General features: G+C 42.5%; 1 protein-coding gene across 13 annotated transcripts in view; it reads left to right on the forward strand.

Moving 5' to 3' along the window:
* Positions 1 to 13,445, forward strand: part of kmt2e (lysine (K)-specific methyltransferase 2E) — a 45,729-nt gene that overhangs the window by 16,039 nt on the left and 16,245 nt on the right. For all 13 annotated transcript variants that reach the window (XM_032505462.1, XM_032505464.1, XM_032505468.1 and 10 more), the window contains exon 2: positions 11,113 to 11,297. In XM_032505462.1, the coding sequence (XP_032361353.1) occupies positions 11,227 to 11,297 (71 nt within the window). In that variant the 5' untranslated portion in view covers positions 11,113 to 11,226. The remainder of the gene's footprint in view (positions 1 to 11,112; positions 11,298 to 13,445) is intronic.

The raw sequence follows: 13,445 nt of genomic DNA on the forward strand, positions 1-13,445 counted from the left end.
TTGGCAGGTTTAGACTTTTGATGCATACGGATTTGCCCGTTCTACGGTACTTCTAACTAGCTAACTTAATTCATGCACTATAAAAATGTTTTTGATAACTATGTAACGTAATATTTGGTGTTTAGAGATGTTATCAGCTTTAACAACATTGCAGTGACACATTTAAAGATATCAGTTTATATATATTTGTCGAATAAATTGGACACATGTATAACTCCATTTGGAAAAACTGTTTCAAGCATTTTTATATCTAGTCTGATTGTTTTTTAAAACTTAGTTTGTAGAACTACTTGAAGGGTTTATTGAAGAGAATGTTTTATGTTCTTATAACATCTATGATCCTTAACCTGTTAATTTGGTTGTTTGGTCTATCACGACAAATTTGTGGGGAAAAAAGTGTAGACTTTTAAATGGAGTTTATCGACACATAACCAAGCGAGACACTGCAGCTATACTTACAGTCAACAGTTTTTGTATTTTTATCTAAAGGAGCGGTGGGGATCTCGTCAATGCCGTTTATAAGTGTAATCACATCTTCTTTTGGTTTAGGTCCAGAAAATTAGATGGGTGAGAAGAAACACATGGTATGGGTGTACTTAAGTATACAAAGAATATACTCCAACCGCGTCAATAAAAATGCAACTCCACATGTACAGCCGTACTACTGAAACTTACTGTGGTGAGGCTGGACTGAGTCTACAGCAGAGAGAAGCATAAATGAGATGACATGCAGGTATAGTTACACTTACAGAGAATTAAAGGTAAATTCAGAATGGCAGGAAATCACAAAATATCACAATGACGAATGTTGTAAGTAATCAGACCTAAGCATCAATTAGATTCAGGTCCATTAGCGACCCCTCCTGGATCCGTTAATATAGCTAATTAGCACATTCTCAGTATCATGCAACCGACACCAACCAACCGTATTCTGTGGTGATGTAAGCAGACAGAAGGAGACAGAGGAAATAATTTTGGAGGACAGTATACAAATGGGTACCTAACGGGACGCCAGTGTGTTGAAAAGTCTGTTAACGGATGTACTGTGCCTAAATTCCCTCTGATATTAGGTAACTCGTAGTTGCGCAGCGGCTCATTAAGGTAGTAGGGTCTGGGGGGGTGCAGAGGATGAGGCTACGTTAGGTGTGATTCTGACAGGCGTTCACAGCAATGTATAAGAGTAGGCAAGGAGCGGCAGTCAAGGAAGCCCGCGCACACAGTGTACTAACCGGTTTATTGACATGTGCCGATCAATTACTATAAAGTGGCAACGGAGGTAGCTTGTCCCCCTAATAGGTGGACAACACACAAGTGAATCGCAGAATAAACATGTCTTTCTTAGTAAAGATAATACCTGACCTCTTAATAGGCCCAACGCTCTGTAGGCCCTTGTTTGTCATTGGGGTTGGGGTATGAAAAATGAAGCGGGGTGGTGGGCTGCTAATAGGGAATGATCCTGAAAGGGTTCGGAAGGAAGGGAATGTTGTTTTATGTTATGAACCAAAAACATTCCAAAGTAGTGCACTAATTGCACAGAGAAAATTATTTTGATGGCTTGCTAGTATATGTCATCAGCACTTTTAGGCTGCCAAGCTGCGGCTGTCTCTCTGAAATCTCTGGTCTCAGGGTGGAGGGATGGGAACTAATGTCCGACGCCTATCTAGAGCAAGGCAAGCCATGATGGTGGGCTTTGTTTTTACATATTTTACGATAGTGCACAAAGATGCACTGGAGAATTAGTTTGTTATCATAATTGTAGGGGAGATAAGTATTGGTAAAGGATACGGGGTAAATTAGGCGCCATAGGTTATAGAAAAAAAACAATAAGTAAGACTGATGGAAATAATTGCGAGATATAGGGGAGGGATGGGTTGGGTTGTTCCATGGGGTAAGTGTGTGTCTTACGGTGAGAGTGAAGTTCGTGACACAAACCGTAAGCAAAACTGGAGAAAGAATAACTATCCATGGTGTTCTGATGGAAGATACCGGTTTCGTGGATGGTCCCTCGATGTCATTAACATGTACTCGCGAAGGTAAAAAGGGTGGGCGGTGGTATCAGTGCGAAGAAAAAGGGGAAGAAAGCCGGGGGTAAAGGGGCTGAAGAAATGGCAACGAGGGCTGTCAAGTCGAAAGCAGGTAACATACAAAGGACAAATAGGGGGGAGAGACCGAGGAAAACACAACCACAGAAAAAAACTCATAACGTAAACATAGTAGCAACTGTATAACACAAAATGAACATACCAAAAAACCATAACAATGCACTACCAGCTTCGAAAATTCTCATAAGTGAACACAACCACTGCTACACAAAACACCAAAAACCACAACAAAAAGATAGGAAGGAATTGGGTGACCCTAAGTGTGGCCGAGCTAGAAGATCAACTAGGCTGATATGCGGTGGGGTAACCGTGTTATATGCGTGTCAGGGACGGACAAAGTATTCCCACGAACAGTAAGTAAGTAGATACAGAGAAGAAGCTCAGAATGTGTCACGGCTGAGGAAGCTAAAACCAGATGTACGGGGCTGAAGGGCAGCAAACATGGGGTGAAAAACCCGTGGATGGGTCGAGAAGGGGAATCGGACAGGGGTTGTGCGTACCACAAACCAAAATATTGTGTTTTTTGAAAATGAACCATGGAAGCCTATTCTGTACAACCTCAAAATACAATTGAAACCTGAAAATGAGCAGAATATGGCGCTTTAAGATTCCTAGCCCTGTTATTAGTTAAGCTAGTATACTATTTTCTGGAAAAAAACCCTCAGCATAGCCACTATCACCACTCTATCCACATCATGATGACTGTAATATCCACATAACCAACACTGGATCACAAACTGCCAAGTGAAGGATGCAGTACTTAGCTGTGCTGGATGAATTGTACTGAGTAAAAATAGCAGGCTTTTTATCTGTTTCATGCAGATCGAAAACCCATTGTTTTAGTTTTGATGGTGTTCTGACTGTGGGTAAAGGAAGTTAGTTGCACACACATGTATTGCATGTTTTCTTACGTCTGACTTGACAAACATTTTAAAACACAAACTTTTAACATTTGCCATAAATCCAAAACACGTATGCTAGACGTCTGCTATTTCCAACAAATAGTTCTTACTTTTGTTAAATATCAAACTGATGTCAGTGAACAGTCAATCTTTAAGAAAACTATAGTTGCATGTCTGTAAAGTTAGACTGAAAGTGAATGGGAGGTCTTTCTCATGATTATCTTTTTACTTACAGTTGGACTGTGACTTTGAGGAGTCAGGAAGTGATCCTCTGGGTCTGAATTATGCCCAAGATGAACCGGGATTACATAAGAAAGCTTCTGTACACTGGAACAAGGGGCCTCCCCCTTCACGGGAAAGACACAATTGATCCTCCTGTCTCTGGTATGTATGCACTGTGACATATCTTGTTTCGTCTTGCGTGTTTTCTTGTCTTGCAAAAAACATTTAATACTTTAGATTGCTATCATTCAAGCAACTGTAGTATTTTCCAGGAAAATGCCCTCTGGACAATCTGGTCTATAAATACTTAACAGTCTCATATTGTCATCTTCACTAAGAACGGTTATCGATAGAAAACAATTGGTGTTTGCTGCCCTAGTCCACACCAGTATCCCAGGGCTCCAGACTGCTACCAAAAGTTTCAGTGTGCAACTAAATTTTAAATCCAGTCCACAATGCAACCAGTAATATTCCCCTTTTCTTTTTAGATGTTAAACATAGAGGGAGGCCAATGAGTGTGAGAAGGATTGGGAATGGCCACTGTAAGTGGCTAAGTGCTGAGAGGGAAGGTCCTAGAGTAATCAAGCGTGCAAATGTCTGTAGAAAGGAGACCGATACAGATCTTGCTACATGCGTCTAAACATGAGGCAAACTATTCACTTGTTTTCTTCTGACCTGCGGCCAGTGTGCTAGAGCCAGAGCTACAGTGTCCACAGTTGGATTTAGATTCAAGTCAGAGGTTGTGTGGCAAAAAAGGCCCAAAAGCACCAAATTCTAAAGCCAGCTCCACCTTCAAATGTTCTTCTAATGTTTCATCATTTGGTAGTTCAACTCAATTTATCATATCCATATTACATGCATGAGGTGGTCAGAATGTTAGGAACACCTATAATGTACCGCAGTTCAGTACTTTATCTCTAAATATTACCTCAGTGCTAATACACAGGATTGAATTAAGACCTCTGACAGGGTCAACAACTGATATAATAGGCATGCTCGTTATATGCTTATACGTGTGTATAAACACTGTCCTTGAACAGTGACACCATGCATACTCACTGTGTGTAACTCTCATGTCTCAATAATTTTATCGCCTTGCAGTAAATTTTAATGCTTCACAAGTTGTCCTTTCATTTACTGCATAGAGATAGGTGTCACGTTTTGTTTGCTTGTTTTTCAGATGGAGGTTCTGACCTCTTGTCCCCCAAAAGGAGACTTGAGTCCCTCAGTAGATGGGAGTTCGATGTAGATGGTGAGTTAAATGGTATTTATTATGAATTCACCAGAACTCCTGCCTTTTGACAATTATGATATTATCATATGATAGTATATAATGTGTAATATCCTAGTACACACTGCGGCTTACAGTTTGACCTTTTGAAATAAAGTGCTAGTAGCGCCGGTCAGAAATGTGTTTACAAATGGAACCGGATTTTCATTATACCTAGGTTTCACTAATGGTTGCTAATGTTTGTCTTCTACAGTTCTAGATCTGAGTCCAGGAAAAGGTTGGTGAGAGGCCCTCACAGAAGAAAAAGACGTAAAAAGACCAAGAACGTGAAGCATGGGTAAGTTCTTAAAAACTGGGCTAAAAAGGTTTATACTTCTAAAGCTACCATTAAACGCTCTCTGTGACTGTCTGCGAGCCACGCAATGGGTTGGGGACATTAATTCCCTTTATGTCACTTGATATTTTGAAAGCAGGAATTGTGCTGTGTGCCCTCCGGGGCAAACTGCACACAGGCACAAAACAGTGTTCTAGACATATGTTCTAGAGTTATTTTATTGCTTTTTAAAACAGAAATCAGAAAATATATGAAATAGTTTAACAGGCGCCACAATTATTGTAGCAGTAATGGGTTTGTCAGGCTACTCAGTGGTTGTAAGAGGCTAGTGTGACTTTAAAGTGACACCAGTGCATATCCACTAGTGTAAACTTTCATGTATCAATATTAATCATATTTGCAGATACAGTTGCTTTCACTAGGTTGACCTTTCATACACTGCATAGGATGAGTTGTCATGTTTTTGCCTGCTGTTGTTTTTCAGATGGAGGTTCTGACCTCTTGTCCCCCAAAAAGAGACTAGAGCCCCTCAATGGAGATGGGAGTTCAGATGGAGATGGTGAGTTAAATGATATTTATTATTAAATTCACAAAAAAACTGCTTTTTACAAAGGACCCTGCCAGCGTTTTCTCAAACTTAGTAGAGTAGAACTTAAATCTCAAGTGCATGAATTATATAATTTGTCACCATTTCATCCTTTTGTTTCTTTATAGTTTGTTACACAAGATAAATATTACAGTAAATATTTAGTGTCCTTCCTTTTGGCAGTTAAATTGTCAGCATTAAATTATTACACATGAATTCTGAATATTCATTTTAACTGAGATTTCACTAAGTAACTGGTGCTAATGATTGTCTGCTACAGTTCTAGATCTGAGTCCAGGAACAAGGTTGGTGAAGAGGCCCTCAGAGAAGAAGAAAAGACGTGAAAAGACGGTGGAAGAAATGGGTAAGTTCTTTAAAATGCATTCACTAGGTTGTCCTTTCATACACTGCATAGGATAAGGTGTCACTTTTTGTTTGCTGTTGTTTTTCAGATGGACGTTCTGACCTCTTGTCCCCCCAAAGGAGACTTGAGCCCCTCAGTGAAGATGGGAGTTCAGATGTAGATGGTGAGTTAAATGGTATTTATTATGAAATTCACCAGAACTCCCACCTTTTGGCAATTATGATAGTATCATATGATAGTAATATAATGTTGAAATATCCTAGCACACACTGCTGCTTACAGTTTTGACCTTTTGAAATATAAGTGCTAGTAGCCAGCTATCAGATTGTAGTAGTTATGTTTTACTGTCAGCATTTATTTACAAATGGAACCTGATTATTAATTATACCTGAGATTTCACTAACTAACGGGTGCTAATGATTGTCTGCTACAGTTCTAGATCTGAGTCCAGGAACAAGGTTGATGAAGAGGCCCTCACAGAAGAAGAAAAGACGTAACAAGACCAAGAACGTGGAAGCAATGGGTAAGTTCTTTAAAACTGGGCTAAATAAGGCATAAACAGTCCAGACCCTAAGTATTTGGACAGTTGGACTTTTTGTGTTCTTTGACACAAATAAAGTGCTAAGTCTCAGCTTTTATTTAAATAGGTTTGCATCTATATAAAGATCTGTGTTAGCCATAGCCCTTTAACACACAAGGCCCAAAGGTTTGAGGTCCAAAAGTAATTGGACCGATAAACATCGGGTCTAACGAAATCATCGCATTTAATATTTGCAGTCTTCCACCCATAGACAACAGCAGGCTACAGGTTATGTTCATGAAGTCTTATCTTGATCATTAACAAAAACAATGCGTACGCTTTGATTCAGGAGAGCATTCTGAACTTGCTGTAGAGTCATAGAGTCAAGGGGTTTGTCATAATCATACAAATGGTTTTCCAGTCATTAACTAGATTGTGTCTCCCCGGTTTACCACTTGTAAGCCTACTCTAAATAAACCTGAAATAGCATTTTAATTTACTACCATTTTTTGTTAAAATTGAATGTACTGAAGAACAAAATTGTATGTATGTCCAAATATTTCTTAGAATTAACGTCAACCAGTAATAGATGCTTTACTGAATCTCCCCTGAGATGTATGTATTTAAGGTCACACTATCTCCATCGTCTTTTCTGTCATCTGTAGTGCCGCCCACAGTAAAGGTGAGGTGAAAGACCGTGGAGGGAAGCAGAGGAGTAAAGGTGAAAGCCGGAGGGAAGCAAGAGGAGTGCGTAAACAAACACATAAAAAGTTATAGCAAGCGCCGCCTTCCAGGTAAAGAACACTGCATGCCATAAAAGAGAGGAAGCCTTGGTCAGGTCCTGAATGATGTAAGAAGTTGTGTCAACACAAATGTTAAGTTAACCGGAGGGGTGCTACACTGCAGCTTCATCTTTGAAGATCTGTGTTGTGCAATATAATGTTGTGTTCTAGTTGTCCGGGGCAGTTCTCAAAACCATAGCAATAACGCCTTTGTTTTAAAAATCTATTAATTGCACAAATTTTTGTTTTATAAAATATCAGAAAAGAGAAACTACGAAGGGAAATATGGTGAGCGCGCAGATGTGATGTAAATGCTTGTAGAATAAGATTTGAGAACTTCTGTACTCACTTTTTTCCCCCCACTTCAGTCACTTTTCCAGTATAACACAACTCAGTGATTCAACCTCTGGAATCTGTAACTGCAGCTTCTCATAATATATCATATTTTATTATATTATATTGTATGCAGTGTGCTCTCTCCATCACACAGTGGCGAGTCTGCGCTCTCGAGTTCTGCAACTCTTCTTGCGATACATTTGGTGCAAAAATTTGTACCTGTGGACTTAGTCTGTAGTCTGTGGAGCTCTGAGCCAACAGGACGGGGGGGACAGCCGGGTTTCTATCGCCTGATGAGAGACAACTCAGTCCGGCTTATTTGTGTAGCATGAAGGCTAGCGTTAGCTAACTAGCAGCCAGTCCACTTCTAAATACTGTGAATACATTTTAATTATTTCAACACTTTAACAGTCACACTGGGACACTGAGGGGGGGGTTTCCAGGTCCTGCAGCCGCAGATGGACAGTCGTCAGTGGGTATTAGATCACGTCGAGGTTGGCAGGGGATCTTTCTAGTGGTGTTTCCACGCTGGCCCCCCCACTGACGGCGGTCCGCCTGGGGCTGCAGGACCTGGTGCCCCCCCCCGGGACTGTTATAAGTGTTGAGATAATTAAAAGGTATTTACGGAGTTTAGAAGCGGACTGGCTGCTAGTCAGCTAACGCTAGCTTGTATGCTACATAAATAACCCGGACAGAGTTGTCCCTCATCTGGCAATAGAACCCTGCTGTCCCCCCGTCATGTTGGACAGAGTAGTCCCTCATCTGGCAACAGAAACCCTGCTGTCCCCCCATCCTGTTGGACAGAGTTGTCCCTCATCTGGCAATAGAAACCCTGCTGTCCCCCCGTCATGTTGGACAGAGTAGTCCCTCATCTGGCAATAGAAATCCTGCTGTCCCACCCCATCCTGTCTGACAGAGTTGTCCCTCATCTGGCGATAGAACCCTGCTGTCCCCCCGTCCTGTTGGACAGAGTTGTCCCTCGTCTGGCGATAGAAACCCTGCTGTCCCCCCGTCCTGTTGGACAGATGTCCCTCATCTGGCGATAGAAACCCTGCTGTCCCCCCCGTCCTGTTGGACAGAGTTGTCCCTCATCTGGCGATAGAAACCCTGTTGTCCCCCCGTCCTGTTGGACAGAGTTGTCCCTCATCTGGCGATAGAAACCCTGCTTTCCCTCCGTCCTGTCTGACAGAGTTGTCCCTCCTCTGGCGATAGAAACCCTGTTGTCCCCCCGTCCTGTTGGACAGAGTAGTCCCTCATCTGGCAACAGAAACCCTGCTGTCCCCCCATCCTGTTGGACAGAGTTGTCCCTCATCTGGCAATAGAAACCCTGCTGTCCCCCCGTCATGTTGGACAGAGTAGTCCCTCATCTGGCAATAGAAACCCTGCTTTCCCCCCGTCCTGTTGGACAGAGTTGTCCCTCATCTGGGGATAGAAACCCTGCTGTCCCACCCCATCCTGTCTGACAGAGTTGTCCCTCATCAGGCAATAGAAACCCTGCTGTCCCCCTTCCTGTTGGACAGAGTTGTCCCTCATCAAGCAATAGAACCCTGCTGTCCCCCCCATCCTGTCTGACAGAGTTGTCCCTCATCTGGCGATAGAACCCTGCTGTCCCCCCGTCCTGTTGGACAGAGTTGTCCCTCGTCTGGCGATAGAAACCCTGCTGTCCCCCCGTCCTGTTGGACAGATATGTCCCTCATCTGGCGATAGAAACCCTGCTGTCCCCCCCGTCCTGTTGGACAGAGTTGTCCCTCATCTGGCGATAGAAACCCTGTTGTCCCCCCGTCCTGTTGGACAGAGTTGTCCCTCATCCAGCGATAGAAACCCTGCTGTCCCCCCGTCCTGTTGGACAGAGTTGTCCCTCATCCAGCGATAGAAACCCTGCTGTCCCCCCGTCCTGTTGGACAGAGTTGTCCCTCACCCAGCGATAGAGACCCTGCTGTCCCCCCGTCCTGTTGGACAGAGCTCCACAGACTAAGTCCACGTGCAAATTATTTTTTGTAGCAAATGGATCAAGAAGTGTTGCAAAAGTCCGATGCAGACTCGCCGTGTGTGATGAGAGAGCACACACTGCAGAGTACATATATAATATAAATATAATATACTATAATATACTATAATATAAATAAATAAATATAATATACATATAAATATACTATAAAAATTACATATATAATATAATATAATATAATATATTATATATATAAATACCATAATAATAATATAATATGAGAAGCTGCAGGACAGATTCCAGAGTTTGAATCACTGAGTTGTGGTTGTTGGATAAGTGAATGAAGTGGGAAAAAAAAAATGAGTAGAGATTTTTTTTCTACAATGTCTCACATTAATCTGCGTGCTCTCACATTTTGCTCCATATTTACATTCATATTAATAACCTAAAACAAGCTAATGTTTCTTCAGGGTTATTGTCGCCATGAAAGTTGTTGTGACACGTTTATTATCATAAATGAGAAAAAAGGCAGCATTCTCAAAGTTGAGGTTTGAACAAAACTGAAATAAATGTTCTGATAACTGGAGTTCACATGTAATGTTTCTTGCTTTACTTATTTCAGAAATGCATCCGTGCCTTTGTGCAGTAGTCTGATCATGGTCACATCTACATATGTATATATTCTGTCTGTATATAACTCACAACTGCAACTCTTCAAAGACTCAATTATCTATATTTTACATTATGTATCTGTTCTAAACTTAAAATGGTAGAAAATAAAAACTAACTAATAATACAAAGAAGATAGTTTAAATAGTCTAGCCAGAACGAACCCAATAGCGCCCCCTAGAAATGGTCCTCACTTCAGTGATAGAATGACGGGTCTTATTCTTTGTTTTAAAAATAATCTGAGGTGATAAACTGAGTCAGGGAGACATCTAGTGTTTAAATATAGCATTAATTGTCTGTAAGTATAGCAGAAAGGGTGGTCCTCACTTCACAGGTTGTTTACCCTCCTCACCTTTAAGCTCATACAGGAATTGTGTTGGGTGTGTGTGTGTGTGTGTGTGTGTGTGTGTGTGTGTGTGTGTGTGTGTGTGTGTGTGTGTGTGTGTGTGTGTGTGTGTTGTGTGTGTGTGTGTGTGTGTGGTGTGTGTGTGTGTGTTTGTGTGTGTGTGTGTGTGGTGTGTGTGTGTGTGTGTGTGTGTGTGTGGTGTGTTGTTTAGAACAGAGCAGTCCTCTTTTAGTCGAAGGGGGAAAAATGGCCTCTGTGTGTTGTATTATTCCTCCCTCCTTTCATGGCGGCTGGCTGCTCTGTGTTCTCTTGCTCCCCTTTGTGGGAGCTTTCTTACAGTGCAGCCTTCTGCATTCCTGGCAGATCTTGTGTAGAGGTCGCTTTAGCGCAGTTCACAGCAGCAGCACAGGCTTTAACCTTACAAAATCGTATCCACTCGCTTTTCATCAGTCAATACCTCCGCTTGGTAGCGTTGTCAGAGGGGAAATTCCTATCATACACTTCCCTGTCAAACACTTTTCTTGGTCTGAATGTATGGGTCATGCATTAACATGTGCTGGAAATACCCGGTTTTCAATTTGATTTGTAATTTCAGGTTTGCTAGGTACTGCAGCTTTGCAAGTGCTTTTGTTCTTGTTATGAAATAAGTCACACATTGTTGAACTGATTATTAATGTATATTTGTAAAGATGCTTCTACCCATTACTAACTGATTTTCTTTGTTCCCTTTCTCTTTTGTCTCTTTTTTTCCTCTCCTACTATATGTTCAGGCCTTGTGGATGCACTTAGATGTCTGCAATGACTGCTGTGGCTGGCATGCCTCAGTGTTTTGGACTCCCATTCTCTGGACTCAGTAGGACAAGAACTGATCAGCAGAGAACGTCATGAGCATAGTCATCCCAGTAGGGGTGGACACAGCAGACACCTCATATCTGGACATGGCTGCGGGCTCAGAGTGAGTAACACTAACAAACCCACCAAGCCTTCACTGTTCACACCTTCTATGCCCCCTCACTTTCTCCACTCATTCATTCATTCTAACATACCATCTTCGATCTTCATCTCTGACAGAAGTTGATTCTCCGTTTTGCTACCACTGTTCTGACTAAAGCAGCTCTATATTCTTTTTCTTAACTCTATGCCTTGATTCAATTTCCACTTTCCACATCTCCACGTTTACAAAGTTACTGTTAACGGGATTGATTATACTTGCACTCCAGCATCACATGGATGTACTTGGTGGTCAGCCATTAACTACATCTGCCCATGTGAAACTGGCAGTGAGCCTAGGATGGAGATGTATGTGTGCCGACTGTGTTTATAACACTAGTTGTGTGAATCGTACACAACATAATTTTCCTTGAACCTTTTGTATTGCTGTAGCTTGATGTGTATACTCTGCATTGAGTCAGTAATACAGAAAGGGGGCATGGAGCCATGGCAACAAGCCTCCTATTGCCCCTCCTCTCTGTTTCCCAGTCTTGTCAAGGACATTGCCGTGGCTTTTTCTGGTCAAATAAATGAAGCAAGAGGTTCTTGTATGACTAAAGAATAACACACGTCATCAACTTATGGAGGGGGCTCCTGTCTCTTTAAAAGAGAGCGAGCCTTCCCCTCGGCCTTCATCAGAGCTGTTGCCGTGACAGCTTGTGTTGCCATGGTATCTGTCCCTCACTCCCCTCCCTCCCTTCTGCACTGCGCAGGGCCTGTTGCCATGGTCACTGGCCTGAGTGACAGGTGGCCCTCACATAGACATGGCGTCTTAAACAATCCCACAGCGTACCCTTGCCCCCCTCCTCCACTCCACAGAGCTCTGTTGCCATCGGGGGTAGGAGTAAGCCCCTTGCCTCGACTCTCTCACTCACTCTTTGTCCATCCAAGCTCTGCGTCCGATCGCCTGCTGCAGCTTTATTCAAAAGCAGATAACAAGCTTGAAAGGGGCTTCCACCTGCTGCTGCGCAGGTCCTGTCCTGACCAGAGGGAAGGAACGTAGCTCAACACACACTTACACACACACACAGCTTTTTGGTGTATTGTGAGTGGCCAGCCGAGTCGGGGATAGTGGAGCTGGTTACTCACCAGCGAAACAGCGTCACGTCCCTTCCACATCCCCCTGAAGACTGCAGCAGCGTGACCAGCTGTTGGATAATGCAGTGTGTGTGTCCACAGTGAAACACAGAGCCCAGCGTGCGCGCACACGCCGCCAACAGAATACGTAGTGTTGCCATGGCAGCAAGTGGGAGCTCTTTAGGAGTAAAGGCGTTGCCTCTGGCTGTTCAGTGCTGCTCTTTTTCTCTCCTGATGTTAATCTCTTCATTCTCCACGCTCTTCTGCTCTGTTTCTACACCTTCTTCCAGCAGGTGTTTGTGTTCTTAATAACATCTGTTTCTTTTAAAATACTCTTAGACATGTTAGAGCTATAAATAGTGCACATCTGGCTGCACACCTAAATTTGAACTTAAATTGCCAAAAAAATCTTTTCATTTCTTTCTCTCACTCATCATCTTTTCATGTGCATGACGCAAGGCTGTACCTGTTCATGTTCGAGTCTGATCATGACTACTTGTATGTCTGAAACCCTCAACTCTCTTGGTCCTCCTCCTATTCCCTGGAGAGGTGACATGATGCAACCCCTCCAGCTATGCACACATACATTCAGACACGCTTACTTCCTTCCCACTGAACAAGCTGTCTCACTTGTTTGCCTTCTCTCTCTCTCTCTCTCTCTCTCACTGCTCTCGCTCTCGCTCTCTGGCTCTCGCTCTCTCATATATATATTCATTCACTTGCAGTTCAAACTGAAAGAGTGCAAAAGCCCAATTCTCTTATATATAATTTCCTTCCCTAACCAACAGTACATGCCTCGGCTGAATCTTAAATCCATGTATTATAAAATGTAGACTTTGATCTGGTTAATCATTAATGGGAGAAAGTTAGTGAGCCTACTGCACTCAAGTATGATTTTAAATTCTCCCTCTAACTTTTTAAGCCAGGCTCTTTCCACAAACTCAAACAGTTTAGATTTTCCTGTTTGGCAGTTAGTTCAGTTGTGCATACACACACACACACACACACACACACACACACACACACACACACACAC

This window comes from Etheostoma spectabile, chromosome 23 (assembly GCF_008692095.1).
Source record: "Etheostoma spectabile isolate EspeVRDwgs_2016 chromosome 23, UIUC_Espe_1.0, whole genome shotgun sequence".
Classification (NCBI taxonomy): Eukaryota; Metazoa; Chordata; class Actinopteri; order Perciformes; family Percidae; genus Etheostoma; species Etheostoma spectabile.